Raw genomic sequence first — 23,155 nt, forward strand, 5'->3', positions numbered from 1 at the left:
TTAAGTAAATAAATAAATATGTTTTTGATATTAAAAGTGAAACATTGTTTTAGTATATATTGTGAAAGCTGATTCTATTGTCACCAAATAAACGGTAACTAGTTTAATATGAATATCGTAATCACATGGTTTTTTATAATATATCTTATAATAAAGCAATATTAAAAGTTAATTATACAATAACTCTCATATACCTTTCTCGGACAAGAAGAAAATGCCAGAATGGAAAATTAAAAATTTCATATGATTATCGAAAATTAAAATTATAGAGTTAAATAGAAGTATTGGCTGTTAAAGCTAACACATTGATTCACATGATTTCAGAGTGACTAGACAACCTAACAACATAGTAAATTACATTATAACAAATCAAACCTAACCAAATTTTGTTCATTAAAAGAATGCGTGGCGGTTCAGAATTCACAACTACCAATTCTGCATAATTTACGTGTAGGCCATCACTTGCTTTTTCTTTGGTTTTTTTACCAACTATAACAAAACCAACACTCAAGGATTTCAAAAGTAAAAAACACATCCATTTTAAAAAACACAAACACACCAATCACTGCTATAAACAAGTCAAAGGTTAAATAGGTATACAATTTATAAATTATTCAATATTTATATATAAATTAGTGGCAACTGTCTTAATAAGCAAAAAAACAATGCGTGAGTGTGATGCCAAAGCATGATCAATTTGACAACTTGTTTGGCTAATTCTCGTATTTGAAATCTTCTTTCTGGATAAAATCATCCTTAATTGTTTCGTCCAGTTTGTCATTAGTTACTTACGAAAAACAAAGCGACAAAATCGGCACTTGCCTCTCCAGAAAGCAACAAGATCGGTTGCTTCTATCCTATTTCTTTCTTTTGAAGGAGAGAATTTAGAGCAGTTTATGGAAAAGCGAGTTTAGAGATTTGGCAAAAACAAGGAAGAAGAATTGAAGCAGAAGAAGAAGTAAAGAATGCGACTTGGGAAATACGAGTTGGGTAGGACTCTGGGTGAAGGCAATTTTGGCAAAGTCAGGTTCGCTAAGAACACAGATTCTGGTCAACCTTTTGCTGTTAAGATCATCGAGAAGAACAAGATCATCCACCTAAACATAACCAATCAGGTTTCTTCCTCAAAACTTCATCTTTCATTAACATTTATGTTACCTCTGTATGATCATACAATAATGACTCTCTCTGGTTAAAATTGCAGATAAAGAGGGAAATAGCCGCCTTAAAGCTCCTCAGACATCCCAACGTTGTTAGATTATACGAGGTACTACTTTCATCAACATATATATTTTTCAATTCAAAAAACAATATCCGAATCCCAATTTATTGCATATGCGAGTGCACAAGAATAAACTAAACTATTAATTTTCTGGACTGAATCTTCTAAAGAATAAATTTATTATATAAACCTTTATATATTTGTTGTATTTTTTTTTTTTAAATATAGAGAAGAAGAATGTAAGATGTTGTTACTAGTGTAATTAAGTTTTTTTAGTCGGTCATTACTGTTGGTCTCACATGCAAATTTCCATATCCGGATTTGACACGTAATTAACCTAAATCTACGTCGAACATGTCAAACATCAATGGTGTTGGATCTGACATAAATTCCAACGAAAACTTAACCATATATCTGTGTTTTAGCAGAATGAACAATGAACATTTGAACTTAAGCACAACTGGTAACTTTTCAATACCTATAGAAATGCTACGTTAGTCTAGAATTACAACTCATTACAGTGTTATTAAGTTATAAATGTAGAAAACTTAGAATTCTGACTTGTTAATTAGGTCCATTGATGTGACATGCCAGTATAATATTTTTTGAGGAAAAAACAAAAACTATCATAACAGCACATGGTTTTGTTTGGCGAAGAAGGAATCATGAGCGTGATTTCTCTTAAATTTCAAAAAAATAAATTAAAAACTAAAAACTGTAATTAAATAAACTTCTTAGATTAAGTTTTTTCTTACTTCACTCCCATATCATACTGTGTATGTATATATTTAATGTTAATTCCACCGCACATTTGTGGCACCCTACTTTATTATATGTTTTATGTCTCTACCATTTTCGTAAGTTTTTATTGAATCTGATATTCTTTTTAGCTGAGTTTTGTTGACGTTGAATCGAGTCAGAGCACCATCTTTTCCACACGATTCTGATATCACATACACTAATTAAAGGGCAGGGACGGTGACAAATACTTTTCTTTCATTTTACCATAATCATTCATGCCATTGAGTTTGACAGAAATTATTAGATTATATATGTATGATAAATATTGATGTGATTAATATTGATATAATAAGTAATCAAGTATTATTAATTTGTTTAAAACTTATTATGTCATGTGTATTCTTGAGTGGATTGGACTTCCTAAGCATAGTATTCAATGAAGGTGGCGATGAATGATTAACATGTGGCACAGGTACTTATTTGGATTCCACTCCAAAATCCATTGCATCCTAACTGTCACAATTAAGAAAAATGTGGCATGAGAACATTATTAAAAAACATCACGACCACATATTTTATTCAGATCCGACGGTTGACCAAGATTTTGTTCTCTATGTTTATTTATTGTTTACTTGTTTGGTAAAGTAATCTTTACTCTGCAACTTACAATTGCAACATGCATTTCTGTCATTGATACTTCTAATTATGATTGATAATTATTATAATCCCGCAGGTCTTGGCTAGCAAAACAAAAATTTATATGATACTTGAATATGTGAATGGAGGAGAGCTATTTGGCATGATTGTAAGACCAAATTCCTTTTCATTGATTTTGTTAGTGAGAGTTAAAATTTTATACTGCTGTAAAAATGCTTCACCATATTTGTGACAGGCATCCGAAGGTAAACGTTCAGAAAGTGAATGCAGAAAGCTGTTCCAACAGTTGATTGATGGGGTGAGCTACTGCCACACTAAAGGTGTCTTTCACAGGGATCTCAAGGTTCTTTTTCTTCCTTTTCAAGCTCAAATTGTACCATATACTTCTCTTTGGTCTTGCTTTTTTCACACAAATGCTGCTATGTCCTTGCAGCTTGAGAATGTACTGGTAGATAACAAAGGAAACTTGAAAATAACTGATTTTGGTCTTAGTGCTTCACCCCAGCATCTCAGGGTAAGATGTTATTATGCTTTCAATTTCAATCACTTTGGGTAAAGCATATCATTTTTGTTATTGGGTTAATCGTGTGAAAATTTTCAGGCAGATGGGTTGCTGCATACAACTTGTGGAAGTCCTAATTATGTTGCTCCTGAGGTTCTTGCTAATAGGGGCTATGACGGTGCAACATCAGATACATGGTCATGTGGTGTTCTATTATATGCAATCCTAACTGGACGTTTACCTTTTGATGACAGAAATATGGTAGTTCTCTATCAGAAGGTATATTCATTTGTTGCCACGATGTTCTTTCACATGGTTAGTATATCAGTTTCATAAATGAATTCACATTTTTCTTTTTTCTGTGAGGGGTAACAGATTTTCAAAGGAGATATTCGGATACCAAAATGGCTATCACCAGGTGCACAAGACTTGATAAAGAGGATTCTTGATCCAAATCCTGAAAAACGGATAACAATGGCTGGGATCAAAGAAGATCCGTGGTTTAAGAAGGGTTATGTTCCAGCAAATGCTGAAGATGAGGATGTATATGTTGACAATGAAGCATTTTCCATGCATGAAGCAGAACAGAGGAATTCAGGATCATCACCAGCCATTATCAATGCATTTCAGTTGATAGGGATGTCTTCGTGCCTAGACCTCTCTGGCTTCTTTGAGAAAGAGGTGAGCATGAAATTCAGGATCACCAACCCTAATCAGTGCATTTCAATTTCTACTGATACAAAGTTTGTGCATAGTTTTTCCTGTGTCTTTAAACAAGTTACCACTTCCTTACAGAATTTAACTCAGATTTATGCACAATGTGGTTTGAGTAACAGGATGTCTCTGAGAGAAAGATAAGATTTACATCAAATCTTTCAGTTAAAGATCTGATTGAGAGGATTGAGGACACTGTGACAGATATGGAATTTATAGTCCAGAGGAAAAATGACAAAGTATGTTTGTTAAGGCTGCCTTTATTTCTGACAAACTTGCATATAAACTGAATGTTTGTTTGGCTAAAAGAAACATCAATAACATGAACAACAATTTAATATTTCAGTTGAAAGTAATTTGGGAGAACAAGGTGCACAAAACTACTGGATGCCTTTCAGTGGCAGTGGAGGTAATACATGTCTAGAATGAGCTTAATCTTTACATATAGTTTGTTAAAGCTAAGAAAAGTAACTTCATTTCAAATGTAACAGGTGTTTGAAATAAGCCCATCACTGTACGTGGTAGAATTAAGGAAGTCTTGTGGTGATACTTCTGTATATAAACAGGTATTTTGTTCATACCCTTTTTCTCTGTTCATGTGCTGAAATCAGAGGCTGATGTATATATTTCTTCTTCATATTGTGCAGTTATGCAATAAATTATTGGATGATTTGAGTGTTCCCCCAAGCAATCGCTTGTGAACTCAGCAGCCATGTAGGTGCCACAGATACTGCATTATTGTAATTATTAAGAGGAAGAAAAATGCAGAAATGTTAGATAGGGATGGCTGCACTTTTGAGTTGAGCAATTCATCAAACAGATGAAGTGGGAAAGATCTGCAAACCTGATTCTTTTCCTTCTGTAAAGTTGATTTGTTCTTCATGTTTTTATTATCAATAATGAAAATAAAAATATGTTCACACTAAGATAAAATACATCTATACTAAAAATATTTCTGATTTGTATAATAATTTAATTGATTAATTAACCTTTTGGTTTTTGGATAATTATTATTCTAGTCAAAATTTTACATTAAAATTTTCTCACTTTACTTTTCTTATTTTATAAAATAGAACTCTATATTAAGATTTTTTTTATAAAGAAACTATGAGGTCTTCTAATCATAAAATTTTTATTTTTTTTAAATAGACTTAAATATTATTTTTGTTTCTATTGTAAATGTCTTTTCAATTGTTCAATAATTTATATTTTGATAAATTTTATTTAATTTTTTTCTGAGTCTAAATTCTTAACAATGTCGTGTATTAGTATTAAATGTTAATGTCTTACATCTAATCTTTTTAAAAAAAGTTTTAATTTTGTTCAAATCAATCTTATTTTAAATTCTAGAAACAAAATTATTTATTAATTTTTAAAATAAGATAATTTTTTTAGTATTTTTAAAATTAGATGAAAAATTATTTATTATTTTTAAAATTAGATGAAAAATTCTTCTTTATTTTTAAAATTAGAAATATTTTTTTATTTTTAAACTTAAAAAAATCATTATTTTTAAAATTAGAAGAAAAGTTCCTAATTATTTTTAAAATTAAAAATAAAATTTTCATTATTTTTAAAATTAGAAATAAATTCTAATTTTTTTTTCTAAAATTAGAAGAAAAATTTAATTTATTCTTAAAATTGAAAAAAAAAATCTTTATAATTTTTAAAATTAGAAGATTTTTAAACAAACTTTATTCCTATTTATCCCTTTTTTTTAATTTTTTTACAAATAGAAAAAATCAAATATAAATTAAAAATTATATTTTCATAACATGGTTAGAGTTAATTAGAAAAAATATAAAACATATTTAATAAAAAATGTAAATTTTAATAAAAATTAAATTTTAGTTTCAATTTAAGAGAGTTGGAAGTTTGGATTAAAATTAACAAAAATATTGAAACAAAATTAAAATAAATTAACAAAAATTGAGATCGAAGTAAATACATGACAATATCTTCTTTTTAATGAGTTAAAATATAATATTTGTATTAATTTTAATTATATATTTCTTAGTTAAAAGTATATATTTTTTATTATTTATTATTTTGTGTAATTTTAATATAAGCTAGAGAGGTCAATATAATTTTAGATTTTTTAAATTTTAATTATGTTTTCTGATAAAAATATAAAAAAACACACTTAGAAGAATATGAGAAATAAATGAAATATATTGATTTGCATGATAGGTTGGTGAAAATGTATTGTCTAATATTGTTTTCAATTTCTTGATAAAGACTTGAACAAATTTGAAAATAACATTCAACCAGTCTAAATTCAGATGACTTAAAAGAAGTGAAATGTTGCTTTCTGTTCCCCATAATAACTGAAAAAAGTCCACCTTGTAAGAATTTGTTTCTTAAAGTTTTTCTGAAACTTATTTTATATATTCCAAAAATTCTTTTTGAAAAACAGTTCATAAAAAGTTGTTTTGAAAACTTATTTTGTCAGATATTACATGAATTCAAGAAAGTTTATTCTAGAAATCTCAATTTAAAAAACTTATTACAGAATCTATTTTATACATTATGAACATTTTGTTCCGAAAGTTTTATTTGAAAAATTCCGCGTCCTTGAAAATTCTGAAAATTTTCAAAATATATATTCTGAAAATCGCTTTCACAAAAAATAAAATAGTCATTTTAAGAAATTAATGGAGTGCACAAAAAAGTCATAGGAACGCAAAAAGTAAGAACCAAAAAACTGATGAAAAAGATTTAAGATGGCTAAATAGTTAATTAATCCAACTTTCTACCACAATAGATGTTGATGTACTTACCTCGTGAAAATATCAATAGCAGTAAAACATGTTTAGAACCATTTTAATAGTTACCCAGCAATTCATCAATCCTCATTATAGGGTCATATAGTTGTTATTTGTTTGATATTAAGTTGGATTTTAGATTCTCCTTTGTTCTCACAGAAACATTTATGATTTTGCAATAATTTCTTAATCACTGGAATTTCACTATGCCATTAATTGTAATTAGTTTACATGGAAAGTATATTACTTACACTGAGGCTGATGATTAATGATCATATCACAAGTGGAGCAAATTGTGCTTTTGTTGGGTCATTTGTTTCAAATAAATGCAGCAGCAGCAGTAGCACTAGCTCACAAGCCTGTTGCCGAACTCCTTATTATAAACCTGAATTAAACCACTCTCATCTGACATACGAAGCTTCACATCCAATATTTTCTTGTATTGATCATCTCGGGCTTCTAGATTACGCACCAACTCAACCTACAACAGATTTACCACAGACGAAACGAGATTTAGCAAGCATTTTTCTTTAGCTACATCCTACTCTGTTAACCAGACTCATATCATAAAAATGGCAGCAATAGAGAATTTAGTCCAAAATCAAAGTTAGTTTGGACTTATCCAATTGTTCTGTTCTGACTTAAACATCAACATGTAGTGAAAGTAAGCTTTGGTAATGAGATGCTCGGTTCATTAAGAGACCAAAATAAGAAAAGAAGAGTTCTGAAAGGCACGAACACACACTTAACAAAGCACAAATCAAATTTTATTGTTTGTTACAGGATATCAAATCACCTGTTCTTGGAACATATGAAATTCGTCACAGCTGAGGGAGCCATCACTGTTTGAGTCAAGGAGCTGCATCATTTCTCGGGCATCTTCTCCTGGAGCCCCGAGCTCTTCCATCACTTCTGTAAGCTCCTCAATGCTAATTTTACCATCTCCATTCTTGTCAAGAAGGCGAAAAACTCTATCCCTCTGATCAGTCTCAGTCCCTTTATGATTTGTACCTGGAAAATCTTTAAGGCGCAGAGCAGCCAATTCAGCCGCAGCCAGCATGATGGTCTTCAGACGCTTCGCCTGAGCATCAACAACTAAAACATAAATGCCCATTCCCTTCATGTGATCTCTCAACAAGATAAAAGAATAAAAATAAGTTCAATGTCTCTATTTGTATGTTTTTAGATATCTATAGAATTCATTGCTTCTGTTTTGTTTTATATATATATATATATATATATATATATATATATATATATATATATATATATATATTTCATTTGTGGGAAAGAAGACACTAACCTCCTCAGGATCGGTAAGACCAGCCTTATATAACGAATGGGCTGCTGTTCCACCAACTGCTAACCTGTCCATTTCAGTTGTTCTTATCTGTATTTCCATCAACGGTCTGATCTTACCATTTTCACTCACATCAACTGCCATATGCAAACTTTTATACCCATTTGCTTTTGGCTTGGCAATATAGTCCTTTGTCCGATAAGGAATTTCCTTCCACATAGATTGGATTATCTGATGAGACCTATAGCATGCTCTCTCTCCAGCCTCTGACGCATTCTCTCCACCCTTAGGATTCAATATCACTCGCATCCCAAGCACATCATTCACATCTTCTGGCTTCCTACCATCCTTCAACAGCTTCTTCATGGTGCTATAACGACTCTTATATCGACCTTCGACCGATATATCATCCAAAAGTTCTGAGAGCAAGGGATCAGCCTTCAGAGTCTGGAGAAGTTCCTCCTTGTAGATGTCAATAAGAGATACACCCCCAGTCTCATGACTTCGTAACCACGCATCAACATAAAGATATGAATAAGGAAACAAGTACTGAAACGAGAGATCTTCCAATTCCAGTGACAAGTTGGTAGTTCCCACTGCATGAGCAAGAGGGGCATATATCTTCATAACCTGCAAAGAAATTATCTGCTGCTGATATCTGGGCAGATAGTCAAGGTGTCTCATCGTGTCAAGCTTCAAAGCCAGGTCCAGGATCAAAGCCCTGATGTCATAGTAAGTGAGGCAGAACTTTCTCAATGCAGCAGCATTGTCATCATCCACTACATCTATTCTGGATGGAATATTGTTCACACGCAAACTCTCATGAAGCAAATGAGCAGTGGCCAAACCAATCTGATTCCGGATTTCGTGTATGCTCAAGTGGCCTGCTTCCAACACCTCTCTCAATATCCCGGCAGAGATAACTTCAGCATCCATCTGCATTCACATTCACTATAAACAAACGATAAACGGTAACGAAAATAATACTAGTAATAATAACAATAATATGTCCCATACAAGACAATAAACAAAGGAAGGACCATTTAAGCCGATGAATTCCTATACAGTTCATAAAAAACTTGTTTATATAAACAATTACAAACAAGTTTTGAAGTAAAACGAAAATCCATGCGTGAGTGGAGAAATAAAATAAACACTCAAGTTCAATTCTGTAAAAATTAGTGAATATTCTTAAACTTGATATCAAAACAAGGGCCATACTAAATAAGAATTACGAACCCCTGATAAAGATCTTGATTAGAGATGTTCTGAATTAGAGAAATACTAATATGATTTTAAATTTATTAAATTAAATGAGCCCTATGTTATAAATTAGAATGCAGAACTTGAAATGCTTACTCCCACTAAAACATTCTTAATATCTTTTTTTTTTATTTAGAAATTTATTTCACACGCTATCCTATAACTGGCAAAAAAAAAATTCAAACTATTTTCGTTTATCTTCATATGTACACGTGATCCATTAATTAAGGTACCCTCGTTTTATCTTTCAATTCTATTTCAGAAGAAAATGTCAACAACCACATATTAAATATATATATAACATGTTAAAAAATTTACTTATTAAGATCTTAATCATATAAAAAAACAAACATCTACTGAGCTATTAAAAACGAAAGTAGAAAAAATCTAAAAGAAGTAGTGAGTAAGTAGGAGTGTTAACTAACTTGGAGATCGGCGAGGAGCATGGCGACGGACAGGGCCTTGGAGAGAGGGGAGCGGCCGTCGGGAGAGAGAGGGGAAGCTTGAAGGATGGGGATGGAGAGTTTGAGGCACTTGAACAGAAGACGAGAGGAGCTAGTTGACAACACGTTCATTCTCTCCGTCAACTCGTTGAACGCTCCCACCAACTCCATCACCATCTTCCCTCCCTCCGGTACCTCCACCGCACACGCCCTCGTACCCCACCACCGCACCTCGCTGCCGCTCCCTCTCCGGCGACGGAGCATCACGGAGAGCAAGTGAGCTGGTGGAAGGGAAACGGTGCGTTTGGAAAGGGCGTGGCGAATGGGGTAATGGAGAGCCACCCACTGTAACGACTCCATTCAATTCACCTTTCTCTCTCTTCTCCACCACGATGACCACGACAACAACAATATTTGTGGTGGTTGGATCGTTACCTCATTCAAATTAATATTTTATTTAAAATGAGTGAGAAATATACTTTTTAAACAATAATTTTAGGAAAAAGTTTGTTTACCAACTTTTGAGAACTTTTTTACAAAGCTTAATATTCTTTCATTTCAAATTTTTTTTAAATATAAATTCAAACAGATTAATAAAGGTTAAATACATTTAATGGTCCCTATTTTTGTTGGTTTTCTTCAATTAGGTTCCCATTTTTTAAAAATGATCAATTTAGTCCCTAAATTTGAAAAATCAAATCAATCAAGGAGATTCGTTAACTTCCCTGGACCGCGTTAAATATGGACTTTGCTGGCAAGAGTAGCTGTCATGTTGTAGACAGATGGCACAAATATGTTTATGATGAGAACTTAAATGATTTTTTTATGCATAAAATTGAAGAGACACGTGANTTNAGTAGTTTTCTCTTTAATTACTTNTAATTACATATTCTTTAATTACTTTTAATTATTCTCTTTAATTACTTTCAATTATTAGGATGAGTAATTTTCTCTTTAATTACTTTTAATTATTCTCTTTAATTACTTTCAATTATTAAGATGAGTAATTTTCTCTTTAATTACTTTTAATTATTCTAAAATCCCAATCAGATTTTGAACCCTAAATTAGTTTCCTGATACTAACTATTCACNCAACTCAGATTTGATTTCTCCCAAAATCTTTGAGTGCTTCTCTGGCAAANAATAGGTTCTCTTCCTTTCTTTTGTTTTGATCCATTAGTCAAAAGCTTCAAGCTTTTTCCTTTTCTCTTCATCATGGGTGTTGAATATAACAATGGACAAACCAACCTGGAGAATTATCTAGGGCGTGCTGATGGCATGGCGATGATGCTGGGAACGCGTATTTCAGGCGAGGTTCACTATCGCACAGTGAACCATGGCTAGGAGGTTTTCGTTCCTCCTTTCGACCTAGTGCGAGTTCGTCTGGCAGAGAGAGTAGGCGTTACCCCGTTCTTTATCTTTTTCTTGGTTCTGTGTGGGATTTTGCAAGGAGGGGATACGAATTCCGGTTAGTAGGGCGTGTCCTCCCTTCTCGTGGCAAGGTGAGTGTTGTAGTGGCAGGATTGATTTTCTGACGATGATGCGACAAGGGTTTTGATTTAGGATTAGGGTTCCGAGTTACGATTTAAGGTTTCCTTTTGCCTCTGTTATTCATGACTGTGATTCTTGATGGTTATGAAATGAAACTTTTGGGGCTTAGGGTTTCTGAAATTGCGAAATGGGAATTCTGGTCTGGGAAATCTTGTTTCTTGATTTAGTTGCGTTTTTTTATTGGGGTTTGGGATTATTTGTGGTGGTTTCCATCTTAAAAGTGGCCTGCAATGGTGGACACCGATTTGCACTTGTTTTAGACTTGATGGCATTGGCTCTGGGTTCCTTGCTCTGGTGATGTCAAAGTTTGGTTTCTGATTAAACTTTGCAACAAAAACATTAAAAATAAGAAACCACTGAAATGTGCCTCTTCAATTTTATGCATAAACAAATCATTTAATCCATGTCATAAACANATATGTGCCATCTGTCTGCACCATGACAGCTACTTTTGCCAGCAAAGTCCATATTTAACGCCGTCTAGGGAAGTTAACGGAATGTCCTTGATTGATTTGATTTTTCAAATTCAGGGACTAAATTGATCATTTTTAAAAAACGGGGACCTAATTGAAGAAAACCAGCAAAAATAGGGACCACTGAATGTATTTAACCATTAATAAAATAAGGATACGTGTTCTGTTGTTAAAAAAGAGTTGTCAAAATATCTTTGTCCATAATTTTATATGGGATCATCTTTATTTTTTTTTTCATATTTTCATACTGTAATGTATTCAAGGAAAATTACATTCAAGTCCGTTTTAATTTTAAAACGAAAATTTATAGGCTTTGATAAAATAATATCTGCGATTTTCATAATTTTTATATTCAAATTCAGTCTCTTTTTTATATAAATAAAACTTACCTTTCTTGTATTTGTAATTAAATCACACTCACTTTCTTATTTTATCTATGAACATTTCATTAAAATTTTAATAAATATAAAACTTTTAAATAAAACAAGGAGTATTATTTAACGCAACAAAAGAGGAGGTGTAATTTTTTATTTATATTTTTATATAAAAAAAAATGAAAAGAAGAGATAAGGTGTGTAGTGTTGTGAGCTGAAATGAGTAGTTGTTTGGTTGCTCCACCACCATGGCCATGTTCAAGCATGGCGGAAGCGAAGCAGCATCATTCTCTCCTCCTCCGTCTGGGACTCTCTACCGACAACCACGCGGTGTCTGGCATCTTCACCTTCTGCTCCCTCTCCAACCACGGCAACCTCAACTACGCCCTCAAACTCTTCACTACTCTTCCCAACCCCGACACCTTCCTCTACAACACTCTCTTCAAAGCCTTCTCCATTTCCCACACCCCTTCCCTCTCCTTCCTCTTCTACTCCCACATGCTGCAACGTTCCATCGCACCCAACTCTTTCACCTTCCCCTCTCTCATAAGGACCTGCAAACTCCAACAACAAGTTAAACAGCTCCATGCACACCTTCTTAAATTCGGGTTTGGAGCAGATACCTTCGCTCTTAACAACTTGATCCACGTGTATTTCGCTTTTGGGTCCTTGGATGATGCCAGGAGGGTGTTTTACACCACGCCTCATCCAAATGTCGTGTCTTGGACGAGCCTTGTTTCTGGGTACTCTCAGTGGGGACTCGTGGACGACGCTTTTCGTGTTTTTGAACTCATGCCTTCCAAGAATGGCGTTTCTTGGAACGCCATGATTGCGTGTTTTGTCAAGAACAACCGGTTTCGTGAGGCGTTTGATTTGTTTCGGAGGATGAGGGTGGAGGAGGTGGAGGTGGATAGGTTTGTGGCTGCTACTATGCTCTCTGCCTGCACGGGAGTGGGGGCATTAGAGCAAGGGAAATGGATACATGGATGTGTTGAGAGGAATGGGATTCTGTTGGATTCAAAGCTTGGCACAACCATTGTTGACATGTATTGCAAGTGTGGTTGTTTGGACAAGGCGTTTCGAGTTTTTCGTGGTTTGGAAGTGAAAGGAGTTTCTTCATGGAATTGCATGATTGGAGGGTTTGCAATGCATGGCAAGGGAGAGGATGCAATTAGGCTTTTTAGGGAGATGGAGCAAGAAGGAATGGTTGTGCCTGATGACATCACTTTTGTGAATGTTCTTACTGCTTGTGCTCATTCGGGTTTGGTTGAGGAAGGGTTTTATTACTTTAGTTACATGGTTGATGTTCATGGCATTGAACCCAGCAAGGAGCATTACGGTTGCATGGTTGATTTGCTTGCCAGAGCTGGAAGGTTAGAGGAGGCGAAAAAGGTGATAGATGAGATGCCAATGAGTCCTGATGCTGCTGTGTTGGGTGCGCTTCTTGGAGCATGTAGAATTCATGGGAATTTGGAGTTGGGGGAGGAGGTAGGCAAGAGACTGATTGAACTAGATCCTGGAAATAGTGGGCGATATGTGATACTAGGTAATATCTATGCTAGTTGTGGAAAATGGGATGAAGTTGCTGGTGTGAGGAAATTGATGAATGACAGGGGAGTGAAGAAGGAACCGGGATTTTCCATGATAGAAATGGAGGGAGTGGTGAATGAATTTGTTGCAGGGGGAAGAGATCATCCTCTGGCTGAGGCTTTATATGCTAAGGTTTATGAGATGTTGGAAGCAATCAGGGGTGTTGATTATGTTCCTGATACAGATGGTGTGTTGCATGATCTTGTTGAGGAGGAAAGGGAGAATCCTCTGTTCTACCACAGTGAAAAACTTGCAATTGCTTATGGTTTGTTGAAGACTAAACGAGGGGAGACCCTACGTGTCACCAAGAATCTGAGGATTTGTAAAGATTGTCATCAAGCAAGTAAACTGATCTCGAAGGTTTATGATTGTGATATAATAATAAGGGATAGAAATCGTTTCCACCATTTTAGTAATGGAGAGTGTTCATGTAAAGACTATTGGTAACTACAACTGTGATCAGTTACCAATTTTGTTCTTCTTTTCTTAAAATGTATAAATCCTGTACATTTCATTTGAATCCGAACGCAAACAGTATGTTTAACGTATATCTATGCATCTAATCATCAGTTAAGCTAAAAATGTTTGTACTTCTACAAAATAAAACTGACATACCGGATCATATCTCTATTACATATCAGTAGCAAAAAGTTTCCTTACTTGGTTCTTGTCTCCTCCAAATTTAACTATATAGAGGCCTAAATGTGGACAAAGAGTGCTCCCAGGCACTAATCTCACCATTAAAAAATAACGCTATTTAATTTTAACTCATCATCAGGCAGTAGATACTTTGGAATATTGATGAGAATTCTTATAAGGAATAGAGGTATCTGGTGTATAGTGTTGAACTGCAGTAATAAGTCCCATACTGCCTGGAGCATAGAAGAGTCCCTCTGAAGCTTATTATAAAAAGAATTTTCCCTCTACTGAATCCTCATACCTTTCTCGGCCTTTTGGCTAAGATCAAGTGTAGTATCTGTTCTTATCAGTTTAATATCTGATATGTGGACCAATGGTCCACACGATATTAAATTAATTTTTTAAAGGGGAGGTTCCAATACAGTGGCTTGCTACTGGGAATCTCAAGTGTCGCTCAAGTCTTGTACTATCGCTTGAGCTTGGCACACCCTACTAATGAAGTTTTTAATTTAATAGTTTATTGCTGGTTAGAATCTTCCATTTTGTATTGTGTGCGCAATTTGAATAATTTTTACCAACTAAGATTTTTTAGTGGAGGAATTAGATCAACCTTAGTGACTAACTAAATATAAAAGAGAAAGACAAGCTTTGTAATTGGTACCAATATAAAAGAGAGACAAACTGAATAACTAAATCACTGTTAAAAGTAGTTCTCAACTGTTAATGTTACATAATTTTGGTATTTATTCGGGCAAAGGTTCTTGAGAGTCTCCCAAACGACACAAATGGAGATATGCGTCAGTTCCTGCAAAGAACAAACCTATGAATTAATCAATATAAAAATCAGTTAAGTACAGGTGCAAGGTATAACATTTCAAAAGGAGTTCTAGATTTGTTGAAATACTTTCTTTAATATAATTATCTCCATCACTAAATTTAAGTATTGTCTACATTTTATATTTTTAAAATATTGAATAATTTTCATAAAGTATTTTCAAGGTAAGAAGAAACATAAAGTGGTCATACTTTAGCCTAGTAGAATGTTGGAACTTGGAAAGAAGTTTAAATGAAAATCTAACGAGTAATAGTTCGCTTACCATATCCTTCCATAGATATTACTTGAAGATCACCACCAAAATACCTAGCATACAAGCGGCAAATAGGAAGTCCATAACCATTTCCAGCCATTGTTGCATTACCAGCTATTCCAAGATCAGAAGGTTCTTCATTCGATGAATTTCGTGCTGTACTGTAATGATATGTAAAAATTTTTGGAAGACCACTTCTTGCTATTCCACCTCCCTCATCAGAGACCTAACATGTCACTTGTTAAACACAAAGCACCTTGATAATTCAAGTAAAAAGCCCCCAATAGAAAGAACAAAAAGCATGTTGATGATGGAAACTTACCTTTATGGTAACATCCTCTATTCCATCAGCTATTATTATTCTAATTGGAGGAGCAACTTTGTCAGAATCCATAAAAAGCTCTTGCACAGCACGCAGTGAGTTCTTAACCAACTCAAATACCATAAGGTGCAAGTGAGCTGAAACATACCTATAGAAAAAAAGACAGAATTCTATAGAGAAAAAAGAAAGATAACAGACCATTTGAAGCACTAGCCATAAGAATGGTGTTAAGAAGAAAAAGGCAAATGAATTCACACAAGAAAAAGGACTGATACTAACGGAAAAGTAAATTCAGGATCCCCATAAATGTTAACATCTGGGGCACTGCCATATTCTCGATAGCACATGGCACGAGCATCTTCACTAGCATTCCTAGCCACAACCATAGGAGACAGTTTTGTGTGTATGTAACCAACACAATTTTGAGGTGGGTCGGGGTTGTGCAACTCAACATGCTGCCCTGAATCCATGAAATGAAAATGAGCTATAAATTGTGAAGCAGATACATAGATTAGTCTCACAGAAGGTTAGAAAGTGTGTTGTTGGAACTAACCTATGAGCATTCTGATTCCTATTCTTGACATGTAGAAGCGATCAAGAAACTCATCAATCTCATTAGGATCCTCATAAACAATCTTCAATTGCTGAACACCTAAGGCCATTGTAGGAACCACGTTGTTGTGTCTCACCTTCACAGCCTTAATCATCTCTGTGAATTCTTTCTCATCATCCATATCCTTTATCTCAGGGAAAGACCTAAGGTCTCGGAAAGAATCTAAGTACCAATCTCTAACCTAAAAACATAAACCAATAAACCATCTGCAAAACCAGAAATTACTTCTAGAGAGAAACTGAAGAATGGAAACACATAAAGGCTTCAAAACATCTCAAACCATACAATTTAGGTCTTTAACCGAAAGGTGAGGTAAAAGGTAGAACCTTCAAAACAGGAGCTGTCTGAGACAAGCCTTTAGGGAGAGCGTGAAGTTCAATGGCTCTCTTTGCAATCCTAATGGGAAGCTCTTTGTGAAGGAACTGAGCAGAGATTAGCAAATTCTTTGGAGTTGGGTTGGAACCAAACTCCATCATGTACCTCAGACTCACCCCTGTCTGCTTCAAAGCACTCCATTTCTTCACCTCTTTCATCAAACTTTTGCACCATGGCAACGTTTGCTTAGCCTTAATCGACATGCCTTGTTCCTCGACCCAACAACAACATCTACCAGAGGAAACCGAGAGCTAGGAACTGACATAGATGAAACCAATTACAGAAACAAGAGTGGAGAGAGAAGTTGAAAAGTGAAAGGACAAAAGGTGTCTGAAAAAAACAAGGGGTGAATGATCCATTGATGTCTAATAAGGTTTCAGTTTTTGTGTGGCGTTTTGCCGCAGTTTTCTCTCCTTGGTCGATTACAGAATATTCAGAGGTTCTGCTGTTGGCACGTGGCACACTCTCTCACCCTCATTAACCAAAATTACATACAACAAACTGTTATATAATCTAACATTATTATGTTTCTTCATCTAATCTCTAGTTAAATTTCACATACAACAAACTATGCCTTTTACATTGATCAAAAGAATGTACCATGACCTTTGTTTTTCCGTAACTGTCTTGATAACATCTAAATATGAATATTAAAAAACTGACTATATTGACTTTTGCCTTCACATGAAGCTATTCCATAAAGTATTGATTAAATATGTTACTGGTCCTTAACTTTTAGTGAAAATTGGAATTAGTCTCTCTTCAAAGTTTTGGTCTAATTTAGTCCCCCAACTTTAAAAATGTATGAATTTAATCATTTTAACCAAAATTTGATAACTTTAATTGATGTTTCAAACGCGTTTTTCAGATAACATTGAAGATGTGTCAGACAGTGTAAACAATCAAATGCTATCATGAAATTTTAAAGTTAAGAGACTAAATTAGACCAAAATTTTGAAGAGAAACTAATTCTAATTTTAACTAAAATGAAGGGATCAAAAACATATTTAATCCTTCCATAAATATTCATTTACCAAAGCAGATGGGACAAACACATGGCAAAACATTATTCAATTTTTGTGTATAAATAAGAAGAAAAAAACTGTCTATAAAAATATAAATAATTAGCTTCTAAAATTCAAAGCGGGTCTTAACATTAGTATCAATAGGATGTTTCAATTAAAAAAGAAAAAGAAAAAATAAATGTATTTTTATTAAATCAACTTAACAAACATTTAAAATTTTATAAATTTGTGTTGACTTTGGTTCCACTGATAAATATTTTTCTAGTGACTAAAATTAATTCCTCACATCATTTAGAGTTTATTTTTAATATAAAAGCCATTGTAAAATCAGATCAAATCAAATCAACGTTGTAATTATTCACATCTAAAGGAAAAGTATTCCAAATAATTTTTGTTTTTTCATATGCAAAATGGTGGTCCGAGATTTTAAACTTCAAATTAAACATGAACAAAGGTTGTTTTACTCAAATTTAAAATAAAAATAGATATTTTCATAAGAGTTGTGAGGTATGAATAAAAATTTACTCTTTTTTTTTTATGTGGTAAGTAAACCTGCACCTCTATAAGTTTTATTGTTTACATCTTGCTTTCTTAATTTTAGTATTATTTAATGTGAAACTTAAATTCAAATTTTTTAATTTTTAAAAAACTTAAAATGCATAGTATTAAAATATATCATTTGGATATAATTTATTTTATACTAAAAAAAGTTATTGTCAAATGTAATTTTTTTTACCAACATATATAAATCCATAATCAATAAGATATGAAATAATTTGGACCTTTTAATTAGATATTATATATTTTAAAATTATTTCATTGAATGAACATTTTCAATAAAAATCAGTCTAAAAACATATAAATAGTCTTCATCTATCAAAACCAATTATTAACATTAATCTCCACAATTTTAATTCAAGCTTATTCAAATTTCAAACTAAATGACTCAAATAGCATACATATAAACACTTTTTTTCAAAAGACTAATGTATTGAATAAACGGTGAAACTCTCCACATGTTATGCTTACTCTCATATCCCTCAATGATGTTTCAATAGTTAGGACCAAATGTCCATAATCAAGCTATGACAGACCCACTATGTTCCTAAGTATGATCATTTTTCATATCATAGCATCTCTTATATAGAATCTCCTTCAACTCATACCAGCTAAGTTTCAAACTCTATGTGAATGAGATACTAGTTGAGTCAAGATAATCTTATTCCCAATGTCTTTTTCAATACACTTTGATTCACCATATATTAGTATTTTCTCTTAGAAATATGTCACATTAGTTTTTTATGAATTTATTAACTTATAAAACATAACTCAATACTATCATCAAAACATCTCGTAGCAAATAAGAAATAATTAATTAATAAATTAGAAAAAAAATCATATAACTACCACATTCATAAAATTTTCTCTTAGTACGTCATCATTCACACTTAAACTTTTTTATTAAGAATTTCTACCATAATTCTATAACTTTACAGTCCAAATCAAATTTCCTTTCATTACATTTCTCTATTATTCTCAAATATCACCATTAAATTACCATCTAACAACTCCCAATTATCAAAATGAGTTCTCAATCTAATAGCGTGTCTAGTACTACTCTCTTATCTTAAATTACGTCGCATAAAAAATTACTTTATCTGCACAATCAAAGGTATAATCAATGAAAAAAATTTAATATCATAAATCAAAAGAGTTTTATTAAAAAAGAAAGAAAATAACACGCACACAGAAATAGCTTACATACAAGAGAAACATTTTGTTCTCATAAAGACAAGACAATAATCGAATTCACTTAAAAAGAGAAATCGATCAAGAACTTTAATAGAGTACTACAAGTTGATATTTTTCAGTGTTAAATCTTAAGAAGGATGAAAATTAAATCACAAATTTTAGAAAAAAAAAAAGATTTTTTAAAAATAAGTGGGATTCTCACGTAAATATTTCATAATTTTTTTTGTGTGATATGATTCTTATATTAATATTGATAAATTAGTTTTTTCTATCTAACATTTTCTTTAACTTATGAATCAATTTATTTTATAAAAAATTTGATTAATAAATTAAAAAAATAAAGAAAAACAAGTAAATTGATTAATGAATTATAAAATAAAGACAAAAATAATAATTACATCGTATTTACTCAAATGTATAAGATACTTAAAAACAATAAAACTATTATAAGTATAGAATAGTTTTTAAGAAAATTAATTTAAAAATACTCAAATAATTTACATAGTAATTAAATCGATCTTAAGTCGTACAATTAAAAAAAAAAAAGTACACCACTATTAAAAGCGAGAGGAAAAGAAATTTATGTTTGAAAAAATAGATAGATGGATGGATGATAATGATAATGTTTGAAATTAGAGTTAAAAGTGAAGTGAAAGGTGAGCCAAACACTGAGACCCACAAACAGCACATTACACTTCAACTTTTCAACTCTTTATTATTTAATTTCATACTTAACAAAACAACCTTCTTATTGCATTTAATTTCAATATTCAACCACCACTATTTTTATATCAAATTAATTATCCTAAAATTTTCATTAAATTTATCTAAATTAGATAAAGTAAAAGCTGCGTCATAAATGACAAATTATTTTGTCATCTAATTTTTAATAAGACGCTGTTTTGGTGTAAGACTTAATTTTATTTAAAAGAAAAAAAAATAAACAAATGACGACAAAACTCTCCCTCGTTGTGCCAAGCTGTCATCCATTCTATTTTTAGTTTTATAGTTTATAATTTCGTTATTTTCATGGATTAAAAACAGAGTTGATTAATATCACCTTAAATAACTAATTGATAAATTAAAAAATTATATAAAAGAATAAAATATAATCTGACAACGGTTCCTTTCCTAATTCCATCGTTTGTTCCATCTCATTGTACAGCACACAGAGGTCGAACTTCCTCGTTGTGTTTTGGTGTGTTCTGTTTCGTGTGTTGTTCTGCCTCTGCTCTCTCTTTCTCTTTCTCTCCTACTCTCTCTGTTCGTTCACTTTTCAATTTCATCCAATCCAAACCTTCCACATTCTCCTTCTGCATTCTCTGCTCCTTTCTCAATAATTATTATGCTCCATCGTCCTAATCGTCTTCTCTCACCAACCGACTAGGGTTTGTCTCCCACGTTAGGTTTTTCGTTTTTTTTGCCGGGATTTTGGGGGCAGACTTAATCTCCGGCAGCTATGGCCTCCAATTTGCAGATGAGTCCGGAGGTGGAGCAGATCCACGGTGAAATTCGCGACAACTTTCGTGCCCTTGCGTACGCCCTCCTTTAATTCTCTCTTGCTATCGTTATGTGTATCGCCCTACTCCTTGGGATTGAGAAATTAATTTGATTCATGATAATATTAGTGGTGGTAGATGTTGTGATTTGTGATTTTATGATTGTTGCCATTGGGGGATTGATTGATTACCCTCTAAAATGTGATTTTCTGTGATATCAGACTTGGGGGTTATTTGGCCCCTAGGTTTGGGGCTGTTGTAGCTTTTCTGTTCAGGTCATTCGTTTCTTCTGGACTTTAACGGGCAGTGAGACTATAGGGTGGAGTTGTTTGTTTTTGTTTACCACTACACATGTTTTCTTCGGTCACGGTGGTTTATTTTTCATCTCTTGAACCTCTGAATATTACTGTGTTGGACTTGGATGACTTAGATTTCCCTCTCCCATTCGAATGATGGGTTGAACCAGTTGTTGGTAGTGACTTTATCTTTCCTTTGTTTGACTTTATACAAGTGATTTGTGGCTTGGTTTTACTTTTCTTTTGCTTTAGTCTCGTGATAATGTATCCCTGGTTGGTGTTACGATCATAGTTGTTTTAATGCCGGTTCACTGAAACGAAGGAACCGGGGATTAATGACTTTTGTGAATAGATCCCATTGTTTAAGCAGTTGCGGATGTGCTATAATGTGGATGATCTGTAATTTGTTGCTTAGTTTATCTATTGTTGACATGCTTCACCTTTTGCATCCAGAAATGGCTTCCAGAAGTTGGATAAGATTAAAGATGCCAATAGACAAACTAATCAGCTTGAAGAACTCACGGAAAAGATGAGGGAGTCCAAAAGGTTAGTCGTTATGTATTTTATATTTTTAATCTTGTCATCACTCACTATGAACTTTATCTCTCTGAACAAGATAATAAAACTTTGAATGGGAGGCAAATGCACGCTATCCAAAATATCACCTTTTCTTCTCTCCATAGGTTGGCATGGTGGAAAATTTGATTATTATTGTTAAATGTGATAGCAAAAGCTCTGTAATGGAATTTACACCTTATACCAATTTCCCGGGATTGGATGATACTAACATGGAAAACAAACCTATTCTATATTGAATATTTATGGAAAAGAAGTGGATGGTTATTATGTTGTTTATCATGCCGTCGATGTGCTTTCCAGACTTCTTATTTGTCAGGTAGACTTAGTTTGCCCTTTTTCAATGTCCCATTTCTGAAAGAAGTGAAATTCCTTTGGATTAATGGTTTCAGGTTGATAAAGGAGTTTGATCGTAAAATTAAAGATGAAGAGGGGAGAAATTCCCCAGAAGTGAATAAGCAACTGAATGATGAAAAGCAATCAATGGTCAGTACCCAGAACACTTATTTTCAATTTTTCCTTGCTCATGTTGAAAATACTGTTTCTAATTCTTCAAAGTTTGAATCGACATTCCAGCTTAATCTGTTTTTTATGCGACTTTATTAGTATTTTTCAAGTAATGCCAATTCCTTTGAGTATTTTCAAGACACTTAAAGTGATTCCCAGACGATCAGAAAATAGCTTGTGTCTGAGGATTGTGCACAGTTGTTTCACATTGCGTGTGCATTTAAACAAACAGCCAAGTCTTTGTGTTTGCTAATGTACATTCTTCTTGCAGATCAAGGAGCTAAACTCATATGTGGCATTGCGAAAAACGTAAGTTTGTCTTTATTCTTCCATTTCTTTCTTTAACATATTCAAATTGATTTTATTCAAAGTTATGGAGCAAATCAGGTTGTGATGACCAAATTTCTTTATGGGCGTATTCAATTTTATAAATCACGAATTCATGATAAATGTTGCTTCAAAGATTAGCAGAACCAATAAAGTAAAATTCAGTTTCCCTTTTTGTTGACTCTAGTGCTAAATAAGGTTTTGGAGCTTTGAAAGGAGGATTTATGCTATCACTTCAATGATTAACAGGTACATGAACACCATTGGAAATAAAAAACTTGAACTTTTTGACAATGGAGCTGGAGCAAGTGAACCTACAGCAGATGAAAACGTTCGACTGGCATCAGGTAAGATGTTTGATGGAATTGGTAACTGGTGCAATGAGGTGTTGTCAGAACTTTGCCATATTAATTAAATTGATTTCACAGTATATTTGTGCTTCTGTTGTAGTAAGCTTGCATATAATTGTGTGATTACTTATTTTTGCAAAGGCATACTTGAGGTTTTTATCTTTGTTGGTGTGCCCTTTTAAGATTGATGT

General features: G+C 33.1%; 5 protein-coding genes across 6 annotated transcripts in view; 3 read left to right on the plus strand and 2 right to left on the minus strand.

Annotated features, from left to right (window-relative positions):
* Positions 1 to 713: 713 nt before the first annotated feature.
* On the plus strand, positions 714 to 4,773 carry LOC106766726 (CBL-interacting serine/threonine-protein kinase 1). 2 transcript variants are annotated; one of them, XM_014651460.2, is made up of 11 exons: positions 714 to 1,115; positions 1,205 to 1,267; positions 2,697 to 2,768; positions 2,856 to 2,963; positions 3,054 to 3,134; positions 3,222 to 3,401; positions 3,498 to 3,803; positions 3,959 to 4,075; positions 4,183 to 4,245; positions 4,328 to 4,402; positions 4,484 to 4,773. In XM_014651460.2, the coding sequence occupies exons 1-11, from the start codon at positions 966 to 968 to the stop codon at positions 4,535 to 4,537; spliced, it is 1,269 nt and encodes a 422-aa protein (XP_014506946.1). In that variant the 5' UTR covers positions 714 to 965; the 3' UTR covers positions 4,538 to 4,773. The 2 variants fall into 2 exon arrangements, with proteins under 2 accessions (XP_014506946.1, XP_022639732.1); XM_022784011.1 differs by lacking the exon at positions 714 to 1,115 and adding an exon at positions 2,371 to 2,435 and having other exon boundaries at positions 1,233 to 1,267.
* A 1,999-nt stretch (positions 4,774 to 6,772) lies between these two features.
* LOC106766723 (probable GTP diphosphokinase CRSH, chloroplastic) lies at positions 6,773 to 10,032 on the minus strand. Its single transcript, XM_014651456.2, has 4 exons — positions 9,590 to 10,032; positions 7,905 to 8,837; positions 7,398 to 7,682; positions 6,773 to 7,082 (listed from the first exon to the last, which is right to left on the minus strand). The coding sequence occupies exons 1-4, from the start codon at positions 9,965 to 9,967 to the stop codon at positions 6,948 to 6,950; spliced, it is 1,731 nt and encodes a 576-aa protein (XP_014506942.1). The 5' UTR covers positions 9,968 to 10,032; the 3' UTR covers positions 6,773 to 6,947.
* A 2,237-nt stretch (positions 10,033 to 12,269) lies between these two features.
* On the plus strand, positions 12,270 to 14,042 carry LOC106766722 (pentatricopeptide repeat-containing protein At5g66520). Its single transcript, XM_014651455.2, has one exon. It carries the CDS (start codon positions 12,270 to 12,272, stop codon positions 14,040 to 14,042), a length of 1,773 nt encoding a protein of 590 aa, XP_014506941.1.
* Positions 14,043 to 14,762: 720 nt separating this feature from the next.
* Positions 14,763 to 17,053, minus strand: LOC106766729 (pyruvate dehydrogenase (acetyl-transferring) kinase, mitochondrial). Its single transcript, XM_014651462.2, has 6 exons — positions 16,584 to 17,053; positions 16,198 to 16,438; positions 15,924 to 16,104; positions 15,645 to 15,792; positions 15,332 to 15,548; positions 14,763 to 15,039 (listed from the first exon to the last, which is right to left on the minus strand). Exons 1-6 carry the CDS (start codon positions 16,833 to 16,835, stop codon positions 14,978 to 14,980), a joined length of 1,101 nt encoding a protein of 366 aa, XP_014506948.1. The 5' UTR covers positions 16,836 to 17,053; the 3' UTR covers positions 14,763 to 14,977.
* Positions 17,054 to 20,538: 3,485 nt separating this feature from the next.
* Positions 20,539 to 23,155, plus strand: part of LOC106766731 (novel plant SNARE 13) — a 4,740-nt gene continuing 2,123 nt past the window's right edge. Inside the window, exons 1-5 of the mRNA XM_014651464.2 lie at positions 20,539 to 20,945; positions 21,658 to 21,750; positions 22,173 to 22,266; positions 22,559 to 22,596; positions 22,864 to 22,961. Coding sequence (XP_014506950.1) covers positions 20,869 to 20,945; positions 21,658 to 21,750; positions 22,173 to 22,266; positions 22,559 to 22,596; positions 22,864 to 22,961 — 400 coding nt within the window. The 5' untranslated portion in view covers positions 20,539 to 20,868. The remainder of the gene's footprint in view (positions 20,946 to 21,657; positions 21,751 to 22,172; positions 22,267 to 22,558; positions 22,597 to 22,863; positions 22,962 to 23,155) is intronic.

The sequence above is a fragment of the Vigna radiata genome, chromosome 7 (genome assembly GCF_000741045.1).
Source record: "Vigna radiata var. radiata cultivar VC1973A chromosome 7, Vradiata_ver6, whole genome shotgun sequence".
In the NCBI taxonomy this organism is placed as follows: Eukaryota; Viridiplantae; Streptophyta; class Magnoliopsida; order Fabales; family Fabaceae; genus Vigna; species Vigna radiata.

Excerpts from the sequence above, each read along its gene's own strand:
- LOC106766722 (XM_014651455.2), top strand. The coding sequence starts at position 12,270 with ATGGCGGAAGCGAAGCAGCATCATTCTCTCCTCCTCCGTCTGGGACTC.
- LOC106766729 (XM_014651462.2), bottom strand. The coding sequence starts at position 16,835 with ATGTCGATTAAGGCTAAGCAAACGTTGCCATGGTGCAAAAGTTTGATG. Across the intron at positions 16,439-16,583 it reads AGACAGCTCCTGTTTTGAAG|GTTAGAGATTGGTACTTAGA; the intron begins GTTCTACCTTTT and ends TTATGTTTTTAG. Across the intron at positions 16,105-16,197 it reads AGGAATCAGAATGCTCATAG|GGCAGCATGTTGAGTTGCAC; the intron begins GTTAGTTCCAAC and ends TCATGGATTCAG.
- LOC106766723 (XM_014651456.2), bottom strand. The coding sequence starts at position 9,967 with ATGGAGTCGTTACAGTGGGTGGCTCTCCATTACCCCATTCGCCACGCC. Across the intron at positions 7,683-7,904 it reads GTCTTACCGATCCTGAGGAG|GCGAAGCGTCTGAAGACCAT; the intron begins GTTAGTGTCTTC and ends GTTGATGCTCAG. Across the intron at positions 7,083-7,397 it reads TTCATATGTTCCAAGAACAG|GTTGAGTTGGTGCGTAATCT; the intron begins GTGATTTGATAT and ends AATCTGTTGTAG.
- LOC106766726 (XM_014651460.2), top strand. The coding sequence starts at position 966 with ATGCGACTTGGGAAATACGAGTTGGGTAGGACTCTGGGTGAAGGCAAT. Across the intron at positions 3,804-3,958 it reads CTGGCTTCTTTGAGAAAGAG|GATGTCTCTGAGAGAAAGAT; the intron begins GTGAGCATGAAA and ends TTTGAGTAACAG. Across the intron at positions 4,076-4,182 it reads TCCAGAGGAAAAATGACAAA|TTGAAAGTAATTTGGGAGAA; the intron begins GTATGTTTGTTA and ends TTAATATTTCAG.